Genomic DNA, 26,246 nt, shown 5'->3' on the forward strand with positions numbered 1-26,246 from the left:
ACTAGGAAACATTATGGACGTAGTGCTGTGATGTAAATATGCATCTAAAATACTGTATTTATTGATCAGGAATCACAACTGTACTTTAGACTGAGTTGTGTTTTGCTTTTTCTTTGTTGGTTTCTACGATATCATGGATCTGTTAAAAACCTAGTGAGCTGCCTACATAGGGCACCTTTAAAGGCATTATTGGCACGTTTGTTATGTGAAGTCTGTTCCGAAGGGTGGGCATGATTATACTGACTTTTTAGATACCTTCCAAGACAGCCCTTTGTGTGTAATTTGTGGAGAAGACGAACCCAGAATGCATTGCGAGGAGCTCAGTGAATCTAAGATTGTGGATAAAGCTTGAGAAATGTGGTAAAATCGTTCAATACTGGTAATGGTTTATGAATACTGTCTAATCTACTTAATACATAGTTCACTATATTTAAAATATACCCAGATCAGTCACTTATGAGATTCCTTGACACTGAAGATGCTGTCTGATATGGTGGCTGTCTATGTATGAAGGTGGTAGACAGTATGGTTTTGGAACCAAGCTTGTGTGCGTCTAACTCTCTGACGACATCAGATGAGTTACAGTGTATTGCAGGAAGTGTGTGTGTGTGTGTGTCTGTCAGTATCATTAGAAGTGACACTGCTGGTGCTCTATGAAAGAAGAATGTAAATACCCTCTGGAGACGCCGTGGAGACAGTAGGTGAGGCCTCTGAGGGCCCCCGAGCGTCACTGTTTGACAAACATTAAACTGTGCCACTGCAGGAGCTTCATGCCCTGGTACATGATGAAATCAACATGAAACCTGATCTACAGCGAACCTGATCTACAGTGTCAGTGGCTGCCAACAGAGAGAAACATCCCATTCTTTAATATCTCATGTGTTTCTACTAGACGGTAATGAGATTGAATGGAGGGCAAGCAGAGATGACTGTGATATTTTCTAGGTCTAGATGATGTTGAATACAGGGACTACAGCGCTTCCATAGAGGTAAAAGTGAATTATGTGGCAGTTGTGTCTTAAAGCTCTTGGTTATACTTTAAAGTAAAAAATTATACCATGAAACAATTTTTTTAAAAGTTGCGTTTGCGTTTCGCTTTAATTTTTAATTTTTTTTAGTAAGTTTGACATGCTGAATACGAAAATCACATCATTGTTTTTACCATCGACAGTACTCACAAATAAACAATTTTCACACATTTATACATTTTGGTATTATTACTCATACACAGAAATGAAAAGGTACTGGCATAACACTGAGCTCAAAACAACAGTTTAACATAACAGTTACTAAAAATGAGTCGCCCAAAACTTCTGAAGCATACATTTGATCGTTTTTGTCTTTTATGACTAATACTGTCCTCACGAACCAAGTTCCAGACGTAGTCACCCATCATTGCTTCATACCACCTTTCCATGTGCTACATAAATTTCAGGAATTTTTTGACAGTGACACTTGGAAAATATATTTTTGTAAATATGTGAAAATTTGAACAGTTTTTGCAATATTTGCAATATACCGTATATATAAAAATGAATGATATAAGCTCAAAATTTACTTGAGCTAACCATACACTAAAACATTGATGCAACATGAAAATAAATATTATCACAATAATTAGCACCAAAGAATTGTACAAGAACTATAAAAAGGTCTGGCGAAACAACAATTTGTTATTTGTATGCTTAATGGGAGTTTTTAATGTTAGAGATGTCCCTTGAAAAATGTAGACTTCGCTAAAGAATATTAGGTCTAAAGAAAAGCTGTTTATACTATATGTTAGGTAGGACAATGTTGTTTTGTATATACTTGCATATAGAGGCTCTACTTTCTCTACTTTTTTGTATGTTAATACACTTTTCTTCTAGAAGTTTTTTTTTCCCAAAATAACTTGATTTAAGCTGCAGTCCATAACTTTTGGTAGGAAAAGGTTATTGAGCAAGTATTCAAAACTATCTCCTTACCTTACTTGATTTGCAGCTTAGAATGACAATTTATAATTTGCCAAATGCGTAAATGTAAATGTAAATTTAAGTTGTCGGCGATGCAGATGGCGATATAGAGGCAAAAGTCTATATATTGCAGTTTTAATCTTTACTATACTTTTTTTGCTTTGTACTGTTACTATATGTCTCATGCTCTTGGTCAAGTTTATATTTTCATGTCTGGCTAGTCAGGATGCACAAACAGACCTGTGTTTACAGGGCTTGACATTAAGCATTGTCATGTGGTTGTCCTTCGGACAAGTAAATTTGACATTCACTTGTCCGACTACAAAAATTACTTGTCCAAAGATAAAAAAATGATATTTCATTTGAATTATAATATAATATAATCAATATAATTGGATTGGTCTAGTTTGCTTCTAAGCATTTTAAATAGTGTTTGGTAGCACAGGCAGAAATGTGCAAGTGTAGTTCATTATGAATAGGCAGATAACTGACAAAAGACATTAATGTTACATACAGATGGATAAATTAGGGCCATATCATTTTTAGATTACCTAAATTTGTTTTAATATTTCTAAGTTCTGTGTTTTTCCTTTTTTACTATACAATAGTGGTATATTTGTCCACATAAATTACTGTAGTATACTATAGTATTTACTATAGTAAACAGCAGTAAAATTCTTACTATAGTGTTTTTGAACTTTACTATAGTATACAGTGTTTATCAATTTACTACAAGGGCACTTCAATTTTTAATAACAAATACTATAGTACACTACAGTATTTTTTGTCTAAATGTTCAATTTAACGGGACTTAAATTTTGACGGATCTTAGGTAAGACGCTTGTTTGCAGATAGCTTCACTCAAACAGTAAAACGCTCGTAAAATAAACTCTCAGAGAAACTCTGGAGATGAAGTTCATGTCCTCATACAGAGCAGACGCAGATAAATACTCGACCATCACTCGTGTTGTATGTTAAACTGTGCACGTAATTCACTCAGACACGCAGAACAGCCAGATGACATTTAAATAACAGGATTCCGCATCCGCGTGGACTCAGTGCGGTGCGCCATTGATTATTGTCACACAAACAAGCACAACCACGCAGCTCTGTCTAATGCACATATTCTTATTATCCTACATATGTTGCACTGTTTTTTTTTTCAAGTTACTTGTCCGGTCGGGCAAGTAAAATTCTCTCTCACTTGCCCATACAAAACATTCACTTGTCCCGGACAAGCGGACAAGCGTTAATGTCGAGCCCTGGTTTAGATGATTCTGCATTTCATTCTTAGAGAAATGTACCTACTGTACAGTACATTACAAATGGCTTACTCGCAGTCCTTGCATATTTATACAGAATACTAGAAGAGACGAGTTCAGGAGAAACATATGAGACAACACCGATACTTAAATGAAAAGCAACCTCTAAGCAATACAATTATTTTCTAGGTGAGAAACAGAGCCACCCCAAATGACTTCCTCTCGAGACATTTCTTCTCTATGCTTTCAACGAAATAGAAAATGTATTTCTCTCTTGACCCACACTTTAAACGGTTAGACCATCGTTGCGATCAAATAATGACCCATGAGGACTCCACAGATATGGCCACCCGGGCACATAACAGGCACAATCCAAAGAGCGTCTTTACAAGAGAAAACGGGGCCTTCTGCCTCCTCAGCCGAGGAGTTTATAATCTCTCTCCGTAAGCTTCACACGGCCACATCAAGACTCGAAAGCCAGCGAGAGAAAAAAAATCCGCCCTCTGTCTGCTTTAAAGGATAGCACTTTGAATGTCATTTGACAATTTCCTTTTAATTAGAAGTAATTTACAGAAAGATGCCCACCGGCTAATCTTTACAGGATAATTAGCTTCTATTTTCTTTACTTTTAATTAAAAAATGGAAAAGATTTAGCCGATCCATAAATAATTGTTCTTTTGAAATGTTCATCAGACTTCACACTTTTCTTTGGCATGAGTAATATTTAGATGGTATCGTGAGTTCTGTCTCCTTAGAGTTAGAGCACAGATTTTTTTTATCTGGGGTATTTAAAAAGTGGAACTATCAATAATAGAAATAGGAACCAGAGGCATGTTAGAATTGAATTAATGAGGAATTTATTGCTTAAAAAACGTCTGCCTCTTTCTAGCTACTGAAATTGGAATCTCGGGCATATCCGTTTCAGAAATTGTTCCTTGATGGAGAAACATTGTTTTATCGGCCTAATTTACGGCTCTCATCGGTTTCATTTAAAAGGCCCTCATTTGTTTCCGTGATATAAAAGGTCTGGATTTAAAACTGAAACGCTGAGAGTTTAAAGCATTTGTTCCTCTTTAGAAGCCTGAGATTTGGATGTGGGCGGCGCTTCCTGCACAAAAGCTCATTTATTTTTGTAAACTGACAAATATTTGAGTGGCGTACTTATTTAAGGAGTAAAAAAGTTTGACAGAAATTGATTTTATTCATTAGGAATCGATTGGGCTACAAATTCTCGGAATGTGTGTTTCATACCAGAATGGAGCCACGTGATTGGAGGAGCGCGCTCAGAAGAGGAGGGACTTACTGGCTCGCACTAAATGAATAAATAAATAAACAATGTAATTAAATGAATGATTTATTTATGTATTTATTTACTTATTTTATATTAAACATGAAATTAAAATGGACAAATATATTGTATGTATACAGTATATATACAGTATATTTGTATATTGTATTGTCAATTTTAATGTTACGTTTAAGATTATCCATTTATTTTTGATATTTTTACTATGTTGTTTTGTTAAAAAGAGAAGCGTGATATCATATCAGGTTTGAATCAGTCGAGTTCAAAGTATGCATGCAAATGTCTAGTGTGACCGCACCTCAGGCACAGAAATCCAGCGCAAAAGTCAGTTCATTTGCAAATGTGTCTCACTGGAGCTCAGTCGAGTTGATGGGGAGCGATCGGAGAGAGCGTTTCTGAAAGGCAGTCGGGTCCAAATTGGGACAGAGTGCAGAGAGCTAATGAGAACTCGCACCTGAGCTTCAGAGAGCAGGGTCTCTGTGATTGGTGTTGAACATTTGGAGGACGACCCTCAGCCTTTAATAGGCATGCAGACCTGCCAGTTGGGTGCAGAGAGAGAGAGAGCGATCCTGGCATCTGCCGTAGCCCAACAGCTCGTTCAGAAACACCTCCAGCATTTTAATGGCCTTGTCAAATGCCAGTCCTGTTCTTATGCCACTCCAATTCCAGCCGACTAGATGCTGAACACAGGATATTTAACTTTTATATGCACATGGGAGGGTTTGAGCTGGGTTTGAGCTCGTGTTTACATGCGATTTTTCTTAGCAGTTCTGAAAACCTCTGTTCTAATGTTTATGGGCCTTTAGTTGCTATAGTAATTGAGTCTTTTAATCATTGATCTCTGAGCTCTTAAATTCATCAAACATGCAACCCACAAAACATGACCTACTTAAGATATATCTGGATGTTCTGACCTCATTAACTATGTTGTGTAGTTTTGAGAATATGTTCTAGTGATTTTTAGTATCAAATGACACATTATTAGTAAATCAGTAAAACATTTTAAGGGGTAATAATCATGGGAATCTTGGATAATGAAAATTAGGAATATGGGAGTTCTAACATTTCTGAGTTTCTGTGAATTTAAACATTTCCAAATAGTTACCAATTGCTTTTATGTAAATAAAAAAACTGATGATCGTGAGTGATAAAAGTTATGAAAATGATTTGGAAACCCTGATTCATATGGTTTTATTTTAAATATACAGTACACACGCTAAAGTTGTATTGCTCAGTGATTGCCTCTTCAGATGTTTTCCTATGAAACGAAACACAAATAGACGCATATGAGACAATAGTTGGCACAGTAAGAGAGCTATAAAAATAATTTAGATAATTTGGTCTTGGAGAAATTTCAGTTTTTGAGTTCATGAGATCTGACTTTTGATTGCAGACTTCAGATGATTCAATGATATCTTGGCAGATCTAAACACGGTAACATGTTCAGGGTTTTTCCTGCATAGAGAAATTGGAGGCGGCCGCCTCCGTCAAATGTCGTGCCGCCTCGGACTCTCGCTAAAATTATGTTGCGAGTCTTCACAAGAAATGCTGCGTGCATTTATCAGACTGTCATTTGTAACTGCAGTTGCGACATTACGCCACAGTGGAAGCGCTGTTTCGTTATCAGCACACTGCGGTGCTAAAAACAGTTGCAGAACAAGAGCCAGTACAAGAACACGGCTGTTTGTTTTGCATCCAAGTACGTTTCATTTCTTGAAATTTCTTAAATTAACATGACGTACATCATTGTAATGTCTTTAGCTGTGCAGTTGGATCGTTGAATCAGCGTATACTGTGTATACAGCGAGTTCGTCAGTATGAACGCACATTGCGTTCAGAACGACTCGCACACGAATGACTTATTTGAACCGATTCATTTAAACTATTGAACTTTTCAGTCACTAGCGAATATAAGAGATCCTTGAATAATTTAAAGTGAACCACAGAGAATGCAAGATGTGAATGAGCTTTGCTCATTTAGTAAGACTGGTTAATTCAGTTGGCTATTGTGGGCTGAAAAGTTAGTTGAAAATGATAAAAAAGCTTTATTTGATAAAAAAAACATTTCTGTTTGGTTGAATAAAAGTAATGTTTTATATAACTTAATAATTGTCATTTTTATCTAATTTTATTAGAACTTTTAATATGTCAAACTCGAAGTCACTTTGGTTAATCCACTTAAAGGTACGGTAGGCCTACGTGTGTGTGTACAAGATCAGGATGGCACCACCTCCGCCTCATTTTGAGCCAGGAAAAACCCTGATGTTGTGATTTGTGAATTTATAGAGCAGACACGTGCAAGATTGTTTTTCTTATTTGGTCTCGATCTTTTTTTTTTGTTTTGTATATAAACTCACTCTTGTCTAAAGCTGTTCAATTTTCAAGATGTTAAAGATATCTCTGCACTTTTACATTGGTATAGATCTTGCTTTGATTCATTCTATTTCTCTTTAGATATCAGTAGATGATAGCTCAACGAATTCTGCGCACATATGTGAACCTTGTAAACTTTCACTTGACTAATTAAAATGCTGAAAGTTGTGCTGAAATGTGTGTTCTGGACTTCTAGGCCGAATGGTGTGTGTGCACGTTCAAACGCTGAATGTCCCAGCACCACACCAGAATTTGTCGTTGGCCCACAAAAGGCAGGTTCTCATCCAAATCTGGTTGGACGTCCCTGAAGGCCTTTAAGCGGCATTATGTATTCGTGTTGGGTCTCAGGTGCTCGCTGCGTGTTTTATCCCCAGGCCAAGCTCGATCCTGTATTCAATGGCGCAGCCAGATGAAAAAAGCGAGTGCTGTAGGTGCGAGCAGAATGATTTCCACGCTTGTAGAGATCTGCTGCTTTGTTCTATGCGATTCAATTACCTCTACCCTAATTAGAGCCATAGAGAAGACCGGTCTGTGATGGGGCTCCACACCGTGGCTTCAGCTGATAAAGTGTGCTATCACCATCAGAGGCCCCAGACGAGCCTCCAAACGCACACACCGCTGCACCAACAGCCAATCACAATCACACGTACTTTTGTTTTGAAGTTTATAATTCTGTTTGATTTTTCATGCTTTCTTAATCCGTTTTCAGGGTTAGCCAGAGTTGAGATTTGAAATGTGGTGACATGTTGTGATCAATTTGTGATGGACTTTTGTTTTTTTCCTTGACTTGGCACACTTTTGGAGTGTGGATGAGCATGTGCATCTTCGCATCTCTCAGCTGATCTGCATCTCGCTGAGGTTGCTGGGTAAGCTGAGGTCTATTACCATACAAAAGTGGTTATGAAAAGCTGTTGAGGTGTTTTAATATGAGGTACAGTACAGTACGCCCAAAAATGAAAATGCATTCACCTCAATGTTGTTCCAAACCTGTATGATTGTCTTTTTTTGGAAAGCACAAAAGCAGAAGTTTAACAGAAGTCACCTTGCTATTTTTTCATACAATAAAAGTGAATAGTGACCAAGTCGGAACAAAACAAAAGAATATAAACTGAGTGAATCGACTGTGACAGTCAAAGTCTTCTGAATGTAGTTAATAGCTTTACATGATCTCTTCAGATCTTTATAAGGTAGTTCACATATATTTAAACATGGCACGTCAAAAAAATCTGTCATCATTTAGTCACCTTCATGTCCTTACAAACCTGTAGGACTTTCTTCTGCAGGACACAAAAGAAGATATTTTAAAGAACGTTGGTAGCCAAGCAACATTGGTCCCTACCGACTTCTGTTGCATGGAAACAAAACCGCTAAACATTTCTCAAAATACCTTCTTTTGTGTTTCACAGAAGGCAGTAAGTCATACAGGTTTGGAATGACATGAGGGTGAATAAATTATGACAGATTTTAAAGGAATAGTTCACCTAAAAACGGTCCCCACTACGGTCAAGTCAATGGGGAGCATTTTTGGGTGAACTATTCCTTTAAGGCCTGATTCACATTTTGCGTCTTTTCCGCGCGCATATTCGTTATCTTAAATGTAGATGCGGCGCACATTTTTCTAGGCGAGTCTGCGCCGTATCGAGATGGAAATAGTTCAACTTTTCGGAGTGCCGCGCGCACCACGGGTCATTTGGAGAGAGAAAGCGGCCCGCGCGGTTTTAGACGCAAAATGTGAATCTGGCCATAGTCTGTTTCTCACTCAAAGCTCTTCTGAAAACTTGATACATTTGATGAAATGCTTGAACATTTTTATTGACTGACGGCCCCTGGTCACCATTAACTTTAATTGTATGTGAGAGAGCAGTGTGTGTGTTCTGTTATATGTCTCTTGGAAGTGCGTTTGAGTAAACATGACGCTATCGCAGAGTTTTTCTTTACCTGAGGGAGGGGTTCAAACAGACCAATCCACGGCGTTTGCGGTCCGCGAAGGGTCTGCCTTGAGTTGAAGCGTTGTTACATTTTTGGCAAGGTGCACGTCAGGCTACGCAGAGCTACGGCGTAGGTCCTACGCACGACCATAAATTACGCTTGATGTGTTATGTCATCACGAAGGCCTCTGTCGCCCAATGACCATGACACATACAAATCTTTGTTAGCTTAACACCGCAGATCAATTTTCCACATCTAGCCAAAAACCTGCAGTTTGTCGATAAACAATCAAAAAGTGTTTGGTGTAAAAGAGATGACAAAGCCTGTACTTTTCACATGACTTTAATTCTCTCAGATTCTTCATCTAACAAGATTCTCTATCTTATGATACATCACATCGATTTTCTTTCTCGGGTTCAAACTATTCTCTGATGGTGTCAGAGGCATTGAGCGCAGCATCCGGCGCATTCGGCCCTGCCGACTCCGAGCATCTGCAAAGCGCAGCCGTCACGAGATTGATTGTGACAGACTTTTAAACAGTATACAACCAAATATAGCAGGGCACAGCACTATCAGAAAATGAGCTAGGAGTGCGGGCCTAGTCGTTTAGAAAGTCATTATTCTTATCGTTTGCCGTCTCTGAAATTATTTCAGGTCTCTTCATGCAATGAATGCAGTATAATAAGCCAAACATGCGGAAAGGGCTTGAACTTGGTAATCGGAGCAGGTTGGATGAAGTAGCCTTATAAAAAATCTGGAATTGAAGCAAACGTTCAAAATGTTACAATGTGTTTTATCTTACGAATCTATTAGATGTGATGTTTTATGAAGGGAAGAAATGGGTCCATGACAACGGTAACTTGTAGAGCATAAATGTACAGAATTGTACAGAAATGTAAGTGCGGGAACTAGGCTATGGATTTGTAAAATTAACACAACATATAAATGCTTGTGACCCATTTCGTTTTTATAATTTAAAGACATTCATTGTTCAGGGTGTCTGTTTGAACAGTGTTTTAGAATCGCTTCTGCGAGTCGCTCAGCGTGTCGGATATCTCTCTGCCCATCTGCTTTTAGCATATTGAGATGTACTGCGAGGACGCCAAGGTGCCGCTTTCCCCTGCGAGCCGGTAAAAGGGTGAACGCGATAACATCATAAAACTGTAGCCTAATTTAAAAGGCTGCTCTCGAGGACTTCACACCGTGTCTATTGAAGATCTGTGCGCTAATTCTTTTCATGTAGCACGAGTCCTGCAGATGTAGCGCACTATAAAGAAGTCATTTAACAGTCTTAATGAACAGAGCCGGCCGTTTGGGAAGATCAGGCGGTGCTTGACGGTGCTCTGCGTAGGAAGAAAGGGCTCTTCACTGAAATTATTGCTTTATTAAAAGCGAGTGCCTTGCACCCCTGCTACGAGCGAACAAAATGTTATGTTAAATACGCATTTGACATGTACAGTACAGGGTAGGCCTCGGTTTATCGGTTTGGAGCTTCACACGTACATGAAAAAATGGCAAGTTTAATGCGTGTAAGGGCTTTCCTTAAACATAAATGTATCATGGGCGGCGATTGGTTGCCATTTCCTTGCATTGTACAGTATGGAACATGGCTGTGTGGACAAGTTTAATGTGCAAAGTAAAACATTTATCACGATAAACGCATTAATTATAAGTAAATAAATTAAAATATACACTTATTTAAAAATATAATAAAATGAACAAAAAAAGTTAAATTCATGAGAAGTATACTGTATTTATCAAATTGTGTAGAAATCTTTAGAGATCTTTAGTATCACAGTTTTTCTTTTTTTACTAAGAATAGCTACAGAAAAGCTGGTTCATAAACAATCTTTTTACATTTACAAGGAAATGTGTGTTGAAGGTTATAACCAGGCCGATGCTTTATTGTTGCTAACATGTTGCTGGTGGTGGTTGCTAAAATGTTGATTGTTGCTAAAATGTTGTTGGTGCTTGCTATGTGGTTGCTAAAATGTTGTTGGTGGTTCTAGGTTGTTACTAAAATGTTGGTGGTGGTGGCTAGGTGGTTGCTAAAATGTTGGTAGTTGCTGAAATGTTGGTGGTTGCTGAAATGTTGGTGGTGGTTGCTAAACTGTTGGTAGTTGCTGAAATGTTGGTGGTTGCTGAAATGTTGGTGGTGGTTGCTAAACTGTTGGTAGTTGCTAAAATGTTGTTGGTGTTTGCTAGGTGGTTGTTAAAATGTGGATGGCTGCTAAAATGCTGTTGGTGGTTGCTAGGTTGTTGCTAAAATGTTGTTGTTGGTTGCTAGGTGGTTGCTAAATTGTTGGTGGTGGTGGATGCTAAAATGTTGTTGATGGTTGCTAAAATGTTGTTGTTGGTTGCTAGGTGGTTGCTAAAATGCTGTTGGTGGTTGCTAGGTTGTTGCTAAAATGTTGTTGTTGGTTGCTAGGTGGCTGCTAAAATGTTGGTGGTGGTGGATGCTAAAATGTTTTTGATGGTTGCTAAAATGTTGTTGTTGGTTGCTAGGTGGTTGCTAAAATGTTGTTGGTGGTTGCTAGGTGGTTGCTAAAATGTTGGTGGATGCTAGGGGGTTGCTAAAATGTTGGTGGCTGCTAAAATGTTGTTGTTGGTTGCTAAAATGTTGTTGGTGTTTGCTAGGTGGTTGTTAAAATGTGGATGGCTGCTAAAATGTTGTTGGTGGTTGCTACGTTGTTGCTAAATGTTGTTGTTGGTTGCTAAAATGTTGTTGGTGGTTGCTAGGTTGTTGCTAAAATGTTGGTGGATGCTAGGGGGTTGCTAAAATGTTGGTGGCTGCTAAAATGTTGGTGGTGGTTGCTAAAAATTTTTGGTGGTTGCTTAGTAGCCATATTACAACCCCCAAGTCACTTGATGAGAGATCCCTGTTATGGTCTATACTAGAGATGCACCGATTGCAATTTTCTTTGCCGATTCCGATTTCCGATTTTATTACAAGTGAAACCTGCCGATTCCGATTTTTGCCGATTCCGATTTTCTATCCACAAACTATAATTGACAGTATACTGTATATAAAACCATATTAAATTTTCTTCAATACACATTTTTTTTATTTTCATTACATAAATGATTGAACATTACAATTTCCCCAAATTTCCCTAAATGCAGTTCTCCAAGCTGTATTAAATTACAGAATCTTCTCTTTCCCAAACAACTCTTAAATTGAAGAACTCTGTGACTGAAAAGAAGTACAAATAATAAAATATAACTAAACATGTCACTTAATTTACCTTTTTCATTTTTGTACTCATCTCACAAAAGTCTAAGATAACAATAAAATAAAATACTTCAACTTTATTCTCGTCTGTTTCTGTTTATGAAACTAACATTGCTTTATTTCATTTTTTCTGAAATGTAAAATAAATAGTCTTTATCTTGTGTCTGTAGTATTAAAAGAAGTGGGTTGATTTTTGCTGCAACTTCAATAAAAAAGTTAAAAATCTTATGAGTGAATTCTACTCTAAAGATGTATATGTATTTGCAGTTTTTTGTGTTAGTAAAGAACTCAGTCAGATATATATCACATATATTGGTTGATTTATTCATTTTTTTATATTTTGGATTTTTAAAAACAAGTAGAAGTCGTGTTGAATGTCATTTTACCTAGGTGAAATGACCACAGTTTTAACGTAAGACAAGGAATCAGGTTGAGTGGAATTTACGTTGGTTTTACACAGAGTGAACGACTTCAACATGAGTTTAGCATGTGTCAGAGTTTAGCATGATGCTAATAGCATCACTGTTAGCATACATACCCCGTGTAGACGGAGCAGCGAGAGATGAACTACAGTGTGTACAGTACATGATGCGTGTGCACGCGCGTGCAGTCAGCGGATATGAGAGATGCGCGTCAGTCAGCAGAGACTCGCGGTCCGGTGGACACACATGCCGAGTATAAACGAGCCGTGAAAGACAGGCTGTGCGCATGCACGTTTACACGTTTACTTGTGGCTTTGAGTGTACTGACGGCTGTGACGTTCTTGCCCACATCACGGGAAACAGAAGATCGGCTTGGAATCGGCGAGACGTGAGACTGACCGGCCGGTCACCGGTCGGGCCGATCATACGAAAAAACGGCCGATTAAGATCTCTTGCCGGTCAATCGGTGCACCTCTAGTCTATACCAGATGAGAACAGCACAACATAATTTACTGTACAGTAGATACAGTATGAGCAATAACGACACTAACAACACTAATAAAAAACATAATAAAGATGTATGCAATTATAGACAAATGTTTAAGAAAAAGCAGGCAAGATGTATTGTCAGGACACAGTGGTTTATGCAGTTTTATTTGTACGGAGATATTTGTTTCATGTGTTGGGTGGCGTCTCACAGAAAGGCTTATTCAAATGCATAGTAACTTTTTTTCTGTAGTTACAGATTTTAGTGGGAAGCAATTTCACCAGCGCCCTCGATTGCCGCGAAATCACAATATGCAAATACAAAAAAAGTACAGCTACAAGGTAGAGTCAAGAAATCATTTAGATTTAAAGAAATAACATTGCACGGAGCAGAGAAAAAAATTAATCATTGGGAGAATGTCTCTTTTAAGATTGCACCGGTGTATTACCCGCAGGCATGAAATGTAAATGGAAAATCAACATTGTATCCTGTGATAAGGCAGACAAATTAATAAAGGCATTTTCTGTCCTGCGCTCCTGTCGGCGCGGGTGTTAAAAGTCACTAGGTCGTGCGGTAGGAACGTTTCTCATAGATGGAGAGGGTTTTACAGAGTTTTGACACCGGCTGGCAAACTAGCAGCGCTCCACACATACAGCAGCGGTCATGAGGAGACCCAGTCAAGTGAGCTAAATACAGAAGACACTTTTCTCGAGCAGAAATCGTAAGCATTGTGCTTGTGCAATGGATATTGTGCAATTTTATATAAATGTTCCTGTAACATTAGCAGTGAAGAGGTCATGGGTTGGATTCCCAGAGGAACACATATAGTGATACAAAATAAGTCGCTTTGGATTAAACTGTCTGCCAAATTCATAGATGTAAATCTAAGTACTGTATGTACAGTATAAAGGTTCAGATTGTTGTGTTATGTGTCCAGGTCCGCTGGACGGAGGTGTGGAGGAAGAGGAGGAAGAGTGCATAGCTGACGGAAATGAACTCGTGACTAAAGATGAGTATTCAATGGATGAAAACTTTGCTGCTGACTTTGAAATGGACAACCTCACCTGTGAGGACATGGAATACTTCTGCGTCAAAGGTCAGCACTTCTGTCGCTTCTGCTTTCACAGCTACGACCAAGCAAGGGTTTAGATATTTATCATTGTGCTTAATGAATTTGGTATTTTTTATTTCTTAGTGAAGCACAGTCCTGCCTCTGAATGTCTTCTCTTGTTATGCCATGGCAGGAATCTGACTTCATAGAGTTTCATGCTTTGAATGCCCCCTTGCCTCAAACAGAAAATGTTCTTCAAATTTCTTTATTAATTTCCTTCAGGCACTGTGTGTTTTTACTGTCTTTGAGGACAGGCATATTTTTTCTGTTGGTTACAAGTTGTGTTCTATTAGTGATTTTCTTTTTGTTCTGCATTTAAAGGTGTGACACGCGGAAAGCTTAGAACTACAGCGGTTTGGCAATATGCTGTTTCAGGGTCAAAGGAATATCTTAATATGTACTTTTGTTTCCTGCTATTCGCTGAAAGCCTTGGAGATAAATCATTTTTCAATTTTGAAATTTGTTTTTGTATAGCTTTTCAGTGGCAGTTGCCTTAGGAATAAAATACAGTGTTCAGACGCTGCATTCAATTGCTATTAAAAAAGATTCCAAGGTTGCTTCTTTAGTATTTAGAAATGTATTGGAAAAAAATGGAAACTTTGTAGACATTTACAGTAAATCTCTGTATACAGTACATGTGCTGCTTTGATTGATCTCTCTTTGAGGACATGCAAGAGTTGATTCTTCACATTTAAATATTTATTATATTATATTAAAGTCTTAAAAGGAGCCCATAAATGACACATAGATGTGAGTGTATGAGATGATTAAACTTTACGTTATTTTCAACCAAGCATTGGGTCAAAATGGGATGATGAACCCAGCCGTTGGGTTAAATTAACCCCAAAAATGTTTTTAATTGACCCAATAATGGTTTAAAACAACCCAGCATTTTGGGTTTAAAGAACCCAGCATAAGGTTATTTATAACCTAAGAATTAGGTTTGTCTTTTTTAATCCAAAGCTGGGTTAAAAATAACCCAACATTTGTACAGTGCCTTGCAAAAGTATTCCCCCCCTTCATTTTATTCACATTTTGTTTTGCTACTGCCTTGTCTTAAACTACTTTAAAATAATATTTTTTTACATGAATCTACACTCCATGCACAATAATGACAAAACAAAAAACAGATTTGTGACAGCTTTGCAAATTTATTAAAAATTAAACACTGAAGTAAGTACATTGCATAAGTATTCACACCCTTAACTCAGAAGATAGTTAAAGCACCTTTACAGACTCAAATCTTTTGGGGTGTGATGTGACAAGCTTTACACATCTGCACATTTTCTGCCATTCTTCTCATCAGATCCTCTCAAACTCTGTCAGGTTGGATGGAGATCATCAGTAAACAAACATTTTCAGGTTTCTACAGAGATGTTCAGTTGGGTTCAAGCACTAGCTGGGCCACTCAAGGATATAGACGGAGTTGTCCATAAGCCACTCTTGCATTGTTTAGCTTCTTGGTCACCGCTCTAACCAAGACCCTTCTCCATCGATGGCTCAGTTTGGACAGGAGGTCAGCTCAAGTAAGAGATCTGGTGGTTCCAAACCTCTTTCATTGAGGATAAATGGAGGCTACATGCTTCTGTGAACCTTCAATACAGCAGATTGTTTTCAGAAGTCTTCCCCAGATCTGTGCCTTGATATAATCCTGTCTCAGAGCTCTACTGGCAGTTCTTTTGACCTCATGTCTTGGTTTTACTTTGATATGCATTTTCAGCCATTGCACCTTTTATTGAGCTGCCGCTCCAAATCATACTTATTCAATTGAATTTGGCACAGCTTAACTCCACTCGAAGTGTAGAAACATCAACAAGCAAAACTAATGCTTCTGAGCAAAATTTCAAGTGTCCCAGAAAAGGGTATGAATACTACCGCAATGTACTTATTTTTGTTTTTATTTTTAATAAATTTGCAAAGCTGTCAAAAATCAGTTGTTTGTTTTGTCATTATTGTGAATGGAGTGTAGATTAATGTAAAAAAAATCATTTAAAGTAGTTTAAGATAAGGCAGCATAACAAAATGTGAATACAATGAAGGGGGATAAATACTTTTGCAAGGCACTGTATATATGAAACACTTCTTGTTATTGAATATTTATTTTACAATAGTTTTAGTACAAATATCGTGCTTAAACTGGTTACTATAGAGAAACAATGGTACAGTTGTGTTGTAGTAAAACCATGGGTTATTTTCGTGAGGGTGTACCATGGGAACGCCACAGTACTTTAAGTGTAAGGGTTGAACCAAAGTTTTATGATTAAGTTTTAGCAAATCTCCTCTAAGATTCCCCTTAACTTTTCAGAGGGCTTTGCTAAAACGTAAAACCACAGCTCAAGATTCTTAAGTAATCTCGTTGTCAAACGATTTCTCAGTCTGCTGTAGTTCTGCAACTCTGTGTTAAGTCTCCCTCGAATTCTCCGGACAACTTCCCATTCTCTTTCCTTTAGCACACAGTACAAGCTCATCAGGTGTATTCATTTCCCCTGATCCTCTGCTCAATTAGATCTTTTTAAAGCGCATTTAGCCCTGCTTCTGAGTGGCTTAAAATCACTCCTCTTCCGTCGAAGTGCCATGAATTAAAGAACAATGCAATCCTGCTGGCTTTAAACGGTTTACGCGTGTTATTCCTCAGCTATAGAATGACAGAGAGGGTTTTCTTCATGAGGCAAACCCTCTCAAATGAGATGGCATGCTGTAATTAACGCATAGAGAAGTCCAATGGTGAAGCTTTAAAAACAGTCACTCATCCCTGGGCCTTTATCTGTTCTGGATAAATAAGGTCTCCCATGAAGTTGATGGCTCAGTGGTGGCGTATCGTGTGTGCGTTTGGCGAAGACTAGCTTGTCAGGAGAACCTAAAACTTCCATTAAAAGTTTGGGTCTTTAATAGGTATTAAGAATCTGTCGCAACACAAAGAGGAATCGTCCATTTTCATTAACTCACGAAGCCCTTATTAACTTTGATCGGAAAGCAAAGCAGCTTAAATTCGCAGAGGTCAGACAGTTGGATGAAAGGTTAGCCCGTTCGTTGGCATCTTCCATGAAAAGCTATCTGTTGCACCTTGCAAGTCTTGATTTAGACTCACTAGACAACTTTTGCAACTTCTTAAGCCCCTACGCACAATGTCTGACAGATATTTACTGGTTTGTTTTTATGTAAAAAGGACATTAAACCTTTTTTGTTGCATCATCGCTTGGCTACTGAAGTTGTTCCACGTGTGTTGCCAGATAGTCTTTTAATGGATTATGTGAGATGTGTTGGATCTTTTTCTTAAAGGGATAGTTTACCCAAAAATATAAAATCCGACATAATTTATTCACCCTCATGTCATTCAAAAACTATACTGTATATGACTCTTTCTTAAGTGGGACACAAAAGATGATAATTTGAGAAATTCGTCAGTGGTTTTGTGTTCGTAGAATGGAAGTCAATGGGATCCAGTGTTGTTTAGTTACCAGAGTTTTTCATAATGTATTCTTTTGTGTACTGCAGAAGAAAGAAAGTCAGGTTTGGATTAACATGAGGGCGAGTAAATGATGAAAGAACTTTGCCCTTAAATAAGCAGTTTGTCTTTTATTTGAATCATATCAACTATTACAATATTGCCATTTTTACATTTAGTCTTAAACATGCATTGTGCTTTATTTTAAAGTTACCAGCCACATTGTTTTATTTACTCATCTTTTGGACATCATTAATCGTGACATAAAATAACTCAAGCGAATAACATCTATAGCTCATAACAGTAAGAGTTCACAGCAACCATCGTGCATTACGATCAAGTACTTTATCTCTAAAGCGTCGAAGGACACACACATCTTTTTGCACATCACACATTCCAATTCCCAGCAGCCTTTGTGGAACCAAATACCCCGAAACAGCAGAAGGGTTCCTCTCTGCGCCCCCCCTAAACTGTTTGGAGAGAGTCTCGCTTCAGCGGCATCGCTGCACACTCATGTACCATGAAATGATTGAGACGCTTCTGTCAATGGCTTCATACGAAATGGCTGAGAAACAGCAAAGCGCAGTGTGAAATGAAGTCCGTGGCCGTGAATAGAGCGAGTCTAGCACACAGTGTGAATAAACATGAAACTTGAACCCCGTCAGAACACACGGGGCCCCTTTTTGAAAGTGGAGATGAGAATATAAGGGGGGAAAAAACAACCTTGTTGTCCCCTTGTCACCCCCTCAAAAACAACTCCACGGTCAATTTCACATTTATAGAGTGGTGGTTGTGAACAAGTTTCAAAATAAAATTTACGAGCTTCTGTCACACTAGGTGATGTAATTGTAAGAATGCTGGTGTTGTGAAATTTGACCTTGCTTCCATGTGTGTCCGTTCTTGTAAATGTTTCTGTTGGGAAGTGATGTGTCGGCTCTGTTCCAAAACCTAGCGTGTTTCCTGGCTTTGACACAAAGGCTGTTATGAGGTAGGAAGGAACAAATGATGTTGTTGTGTTGTCTGGTATCTGAAGGTAATCTAATGTTTTTAGTTAGGAAATTGTTAATAAATAGATTTGATTCATTTCTAAGTATATAAAATACTGTTGGTTTAGCTAATTAATAATGAATATTTTATCTTAGTTATGTTTATGATGTGATTTGTGAACATTTTAGAAAGTTGCCCTACTGTGCAATTGACAGGCTGTAGCTTAGCAACATGTTAACACTGTTTCACTATCAGAGTCGGTTGTATGATCTCTCCATTGTGCGTTCTTTTCGGTCATTGCTACAGTTACCTTCAGTTTTAACTGGGTTATTTTTTTAGCATACTACTTTTTAGAGATATACCGATATATCGGACACTGAAAGCAGTTTTTTACACTATTATTACACTAATCAACAGCCGATGATCAGGGCCAATATATCCTGTCAATCAAAAGAGAACAAGAAAATGCGATGAATTTGTGCTCTGTATATAGAAAGTGTTAAGTTACATCACCAGTTTGATGTTCTAATAGTTATTACATGAATTAATAACGTTCAGAAAGTTAAGAAATATTCATTTAATCTTCAGAATCGGCATCTGCAGATATCACTCTGAATATAAAGATGTCGGTATTGGTGTCGAAATTTTGTTACTACTTTTGCTTGATTTTAATGTACACTGTGCAATAAGGTTGTATTTGTTAACATTACTCAATACTATCATATCATATAGCTATAATGAACTAATAATGAACAATACTTCGACAGCATTTATTTTTCTTGGTTCATGTTAATTTCAGCATTTACTAAAGGGGTCATTTTGCGCGGCTAAAACGGCTTTAGATGTATTACAATGTGTATACACGATTTAACGTTAAAAAACGCTATATTTTCAACATACCGTGCATGTTTGTATCTCCTCTTAGCCCCGCCTCTCTGAAACGCGAGGATATTTTACATAGCTCATCGCTCTGAAAATTGAGGTGTGCTATGATTGGACAGTTCACTACTGCGTAGTGATTGGTGAAATACTGCAATTGTGTGACGGAAATGTAAGGCCTCTTACCATATTCGGAACATCAGGTTTCAAAGCAATTGTGCTGACAGGTACGCCCACATTACTTGCGTGTAGATTTGGGCGGTTTTAGTCAAATCACTCCACGAGCTGACGTCAAGTTGTGGGGGTGTGGTTACACGAGGCGTTTCAGGCAGGTCTGGGTGAGCATTCGCTTCTAGATAAAATACATCTTTTGTTCTGACACTTAAATTTTTGCAATTTCACGTGTCTAATACATGCATGGGCAACTTATAACACACAAAAGACAAAGAAAAACACATACTTCCGGCGAATGACTCCTTTAATACCCAAGTTGTAACTTTCAAGTTGATGCACAATGACCAATTGTATTGGTATTGACTGTATTGATCATTGTTGGTTCATGTTAGCTAAAATGTTTACAAATGTAAATATTTTACTTCATACAAATATTTTACTTTGGGTTAAAGGTACAGTTGGTAACAATTTTGCAGTAAAATATCCAAAAACCACTAGGCCAGTGTTATATATTTTGTATATTTGCTGAGTACTTACAATATCTCAAATGTTTCCAACTACTTGTAAATCGTGAGAAAATCGCCATTCTAAACAGTGACACGGGGCTGTGCAGTCGCCTGTCAATGGCGTCATATCCGCGTTATCCTTTGTTACCGCCTGTACTGACGTAGACTACAAACTGTAGCTTTAAGTGCTATATAAATAAAATGAATATTGCTAAGCATTACAAATATCTAAAAGTTTTTAAATCAAGATGCATTTATTTCACAAGGATAGTGACCTTTAAAACAAGCAAAAAAACCTGCCAATGGGGTAAGTAAACCTGAATTTAGTTTTACATTTTTCTTATACCTTATTCTGGTTTATTTTTCATACCCTATTGGCAGATTTGTTGCTTGTTTTAAACATAAATGTACTAAATTCTTATATTTTCTTTCATTGAACAAGACAAAATATCTTAAGCAACTTTCCTTGTGAAGTAAATATATCTTGATTTAAGAATGTTTAGATACTTAATACTAATAAACAAGAAATTCATTTTTTGTAGTGTCTGGCAGGATGCTTCCTCAAAAGGTAGATCCCTAGACAGCTCAATAGGAACAGACCCTTGGAGTCACATAAAAAGTGTCCAACTTCATTTGACTAATAGCTTGTTGCATTCCAAGCACAATGAACAGAATTGTGAATTGTGGCAGGAACCAATTAAATATCGTGACTGTCCCAGTGTTCCTTGTAACAATAAAATAGTTTCGTCTTCTGAAAGCGCCAGCACAAACATGTTCAATATGAAATAATTGATCGAAATAGCAGCGTTGAGATTCCATTCTGCTCTGATGGTATCGCCGCAGTGAACGGCTAGAATAATTATCAGTCGCTTTCGCCCGTAGCAAGGTGCCACTTACGAGCAAATCTGTTGAATCCAGGCGGCATCGCCACGCCAGCCAATAAACAGAAAGCGATAGAATTAATTACGCTCTTCTTTGTGCGGTTTCCTCTCTAATCGGGATCTTCTGCAACGGAACGATCTTTTCAAAATATTTCTCCCGTTGCTGACGCCAACACGCGACAATATGGGAAAATGTCCGTTTGAGCCGCGATAAGATGAAAGACACATCCCTTTAGCCCCGTTTGACTCCGTGCAGGAAATGATTCATTAATGTTTGTTAAGTATGACAATCTAGCCAGGCCAGATCTACATATTCCAGACGACATCGCAGGGAGAGATAACACAGGCCGGCAACAGCCAGAAGAGAGCGCAGCCAGTTCCTGTAATGATGGGGAATTTATGGGCCTTTAAAGAGATAGTGCTGTGGCCTTCTGCTAATCACACACTCCACCGGGATGCTGGGTGGGATTGTGTTGGGTTATTTTCCTTTTTTCTTCTCCATTTTGGAGCCGTTTTGATTTTTTTGTAATCTCCTTCCAAACGTTGCATGCCAGCGCAGATTATTGGGACAAAAGCTAAACTGTCAACTTTGATGTATAAGGAGTTTTGGAGTATTTTTGTACAGGTGTCTTTGGTTTTACAGGGAATGTATTTAACAATTCACTTTACAGGTTCTCAATTACCATTGCTTTACATGGAGGGGAAATATTGCTTTCCAAAGTGGCCACCCATCACCAAGCATAACAAAATGAGCTCGTTATCTTCAAAACACACTGGATACATAATTCAAAAGTTCCCTTTATTAGAAAACAATCCAACAAAGCAATTTTGGTCATGTAATAGCTGGAGCCATTTTCCCGCTTTTGTAAAGTAACGTTCAATAGCGCAATTCACACCAAATAAACAGACATAAAAGGGTAGAAATTACATAAATCTTTAATAAGAAACAATTTCAGTTGTACGGGGAAATCTTTTTTTGCAAAATTATTGATAAACGAACACTGTTACATCAATACTGAAAGGTGATCCTTTGATATTTACTGTATACCATGGTACTTCAAGTCAACATCGAACTCACTTTTTCTATTACTATTTGACCTCCGTAATGTGATGCGTTTCTGACTGAAATGTCATGTTCAGTAAATTTCTAATATTTTATTCCTGATGAATTTATTGGCTCAAGCTGCAAAACAGAATGAAGCTGATTGGTAGAAATGGAGAGGCTGTAGTAAGGAGGATATGTGATGTCACCTAAAAACGAAAAGCTGATTTATTTACTCTTTCAGTTATTTATTTTACGTAAAGTTAGTACATTTTGATGAAAGATTATGAAGACATTGTAATTGACTTTTTTTACTTTTTTCATTACAATTGGTACAACTGTCACTGTTCTACTACCCAATAAAATATGTTTATGTAATTTGTAATGCGTACAGAGAAATTAGTTTGTGTAAAAAGGTTTATATATAATTTGTCTTAATGAAATATATATTAAATTGGAATATATTAGCCCTCAGAATCTAGACAATTTCTATGTCTGTTTGATCTTTGTATCTCTGTCTCGCTCTCTTTCAGTTGGTCGGGATTAGACAGCTCAGATCTCCTTAAAATCACCCTCACCAGATTGACATTTTCAAGGGCTTTCTTGGTAAAACAATGCTGTGAGGAAGAGAAAAGCCAATATGACTTTGTGTCTACCTTGCTGCAGGAGCTGTTTGTGTAAATCGCCTATAAGCTTATTGACTCGCATGCATGTCACTGCCATTAGACAAAACAGAAGATTATGTCATCTGATTGGCTGGATTCATCATCTCACTAACTCCATTCTAATGTCAGACATATGCGGACACACACACACACACACACACACACACACACACACACACACACACACACACACACACACACTCACCTTGGGATCTGAATCAGTCTGTTTTTAGGAGTCGGTTTAGCAGAGTGGAGAAAGACTGTGGATCTCATTTGACACGCTGTAAATCTTTTGGTTAAATATGTGTTTAATCTCGTTACTTACAGTGCTCTTGACACCGTTGCTCTGTTATAAACCCTAGTAAGATGTCTACAAAGTTAGCAAACTTCTAAGGCAGCGTCCTAGATGTCATGAAACTTGACAAATGACAGATATGAAGCATTTTTCATGCACCGAATAATTCACATAATATTAAATGTAATACGAAAAGCATTTTAACTATTAAAGGACCATTGTGTTATTTTGAGATTGCGAATTGCAACCAACGTCTCACTCCACCCCCCCCACCTTACGAAGCACTATGGTGGCTGACACAAAACTAAGATGTCGTCACATTTTCGCTTCTTTCCCGAATGAGATAACGTAGTTACGAAACGCATTCTGTAGAGCAGTTCATCCTTTTTGGGATTCTATAGTAACAACATGGCGATATGGCAACAACAATCCTTGCAAGCAGACCCACGCTGTATGTAGATAGAAATAGCTCATTCTGAGGAAAAAAAAAAACATAACGCTTCACTATGTCATATCTAGTTATGTATATTATATTGCATTTTTGTCAATAGATCCTATACAAAATTACACACTGGACCTTCAATATTTATACTGCTATACAGTAATATTTGGGTATTTTTGTAATCAATATTTACCTCGATCTAGAACAGACAAAGACATTTTCTTCTCAATAACATGAATATTAAAATAAAAATAGAATGCAGACATAAAATGAACTACAATTTGGCTAACCCTAAAATTCATAGCTATTGCTGTCATTTTAAAACACCTTATCCATTTTTCCGGAAAGGACATGAAACCAATTCTGGTTTTGTCATGTGACGTTTGACATATAGTATGATGCCTTAGATTTTGGTCACAATATATGGTGTGCTATAAGATTTTAAGATCCTGTAAGATGTATATCATTTCGTTTAGGCAGTTTTGATATTTATATAGGGAAGTACATGCAAAAGCAATGGAAAAACATGAAACAAGTCAAAGATGAAGACATTATATTGCAACTTCTGTTTGCATATACACAGTAGGCATTAAAGTTACAGAAAACTTTAAGGAGTAGTATGACTTTCTTCTTTCCGCAGCACACCAAAGAAGATTTTTTGAAGAATGTTGGTAGTGATACCCGTCACTTCTATTGTATGAACACAAAACAGGTATCGGCATTGTTTGGTTACAAATAGGGCTGAACAATAATTTATCGCGATACCACTAAATCCTATTGAAATCGAGCTGGCTGCGATATGCAGTGTGTCGATATTTTTTTTAATGCGTAGCTTGTCCGTAAAACACGGCTCTGGGATCAGTAGGAAATGCTGCTCGATCTAAAAGCAGTGCGAGTTTGAGTCGCTTATAATGTGCATTTGAAAAAGCAACACCCGTCAAACATGATCATTATATACTTTATTATCATAAAAATACCTGATGAGGCTTGAGTAACAGTGATAAAAAGATGTCCATAGGCATTTCCTAGATTCTAGAACGTGTTATGGTCTTCTTCTGCAGTGTGTATTTGGAGTTTCCGCACGAGAGCGCCCTCTGGCTTTCGGATGCAGCAGTATTTTCCCGTACTTCAAAAGCTGTGCGTAAATCACGTGATATTTATCGTCGGTTTATCGCAACAGCCCTAGTTACAAACATTTTTCAAAATATCTTCTTGTGTGTTCTGCAGAAAGAAAGAAAGTTACACAGGTTTAAAATGACAAGAGGGTGATTAAATGATGACAGAATTATTCTTTTTTTTTGCGTTGAACAATCCCTTTAATTCTGTTACGTATCGGTCATATTTATTTTAAGCAGGTCACTTGCAGACCGCTGCACATGATGGCACAATGTTTTCCCAGCAGATTTCCTCCACGTCCCTGAAAGAAACTTAATCCTGCGACTGCGACACTCGCTCCCTGCGAGGTTGCCTCGGCGATCGTGTTTAAAATGCATTGCAACCGGTGTTAGATAGAAGGCAGAAAATCCTTAATCACCGCTTAATTAACGAATCATCTTGTAGCTTCATTTCCTGAGCGGTAATTAAACAGTTCCAATATGTTTCGTTGCAGGGCTTAACGTGTTCGCCGGAGATCAAGGTAGAGCCTTTAATGTTATCTCGCCGCCTTCCCAAACTCGCTACACTGGAAAGGAACTGTTGATATTGGCTTTTGTTATCCTATGGTAATGCTCAATGAGTATGCTAAGGAGCTTCTCAGGGCCTGACAATTCAAACAGTGAGGCAGTTTAGCGAGGGAGAGTAAAAAAAGATGATCCCTCGCAGACTCGCGCAGGCTGTAAAATAGGTCAGAATGACCTCGTGAGCGGTAAGTAGGCCAGTTCGGCCCTCGCCTCTCGCCCGGGTGTGCAGAGGCAAGCAGGAAGCTGCGATCCTTTTGGCCATGTTTACTGGCGGCCTTTGAAGTGAACTGCGTCTTAACTGGCTTAAACGCAGCGTGGCGAGGGAATTTGATCTTTAGATTAACCCATCCGGCTGGACCAGTGTGTGTCTGAGGACCATGATGAAGGCCGTTCCGGTGCGTTAGGGGGTCGAAGAGACACTTCTGTAAAACGACCGTATCCAGAGTGTGACCCAGACGTGCTGGGGTGAAAATAAAAAAGATGATACGGGATGAAATTGTTGAGATTGAAATTGTTTTCATCACTGTTTGTGGCGTGGCATTTGTAAAGATTCATTACTGTGACTGTTATGTTCTTGTAGCTCTTTTAGTAGGGCGTTGTGTTGGGAATGCAAAGATCATGGCATTGAATCCCATAGTGATAAAAAATATATTGACTGAATGCACTTTGGATAAAAGCATCTGCCAAAAGCATTCAAATTGAATCTAAATGAATGAAGGAATGCATATGTATGTCTGTCTATCATACACATTTGATGGATCTGTTACTCTCTCAGGTGAAGAGAACGGCAGCAGAGAAATGGGAGACACAGAGATGGAGGTGGAGAGCGAGAAGGGGAGGCCGCCCCCTCTGGAGCCGGAGGAATGGGATGGTCCACGTGAGTTCATGATCCGTTCACACACCTCACACGCGTGGGCACGTGTGTAGACTTCATGTCTCGTAATTGTAATTGTATCTGTATATCTCACATTCTGACCTTTTTCTAAAACTTCATCGTTGCAACTTTATATTTTGCAAACCGACATGTCAGGTGACTGATGACATCACATGGATGTACAGTGTGTTGCTTTAGTTTTGGCACTATAGGATACTAAATACTAGTTTCCTAAACAAAATGTATCTCATTTATTTTATACATGAATGTATATTATAGATGTATTTATGCAGTTCAATTGTT

The 26,246-nt window shown here is 38.0% G+C and overlaps 1 protein-coding gene across 3 annotated transcripts in view; it reads left to right on the forward strand.

The window, feature by feature from the left end:
- Positions 1–26,246, forward strand: part of zfpm2a (zinc finger protein, FOG family member 2a) — a 162,212-nt gene that overhangs the window by 38,668 nt on the left and 97,298 nt on the right. Inside the window, exons 1-3 of one of the 3 annotated variants that reach the window (XM_057339671.1) lie at positions 13,573–13,684; positions 13,901–14,059; positions 25,845–25,946. In XM_057339671.1, coding sequence (XP_057195654.1) covers positions 13,984–14,059; positions 25,845–25,946 — 178 coding nt within the window. In that variant the 5' untranslated portion in view covers positions 13,573–13,684; positions 13,901–13,983. Of the gene's footprint in view, positions 1–13,572; positions 13,685–13,900; positions 14,060–25,844; positions 25,947–26,246 lie in introns of those variants that run through there. The other 2 variants (XM_057339670.1, XM_057339672.1) reach the window with 2 other exon arrangements.

Source organism: Triplophysa rosa, linkage group LG8 (assembly GCF_024868665.1).
Source record: "Triplophysa rosa linkage group LG8, Trosa_1v2, whole genome shotgun sequence".
In the NCBI taxonomy this organism is placed as follows: Eukaryota; Metazoa; Chordata; class Actinopteri; order Cypriniformes; family Nemacheilidae; genus Triplophysa; species Triplophysa rosa.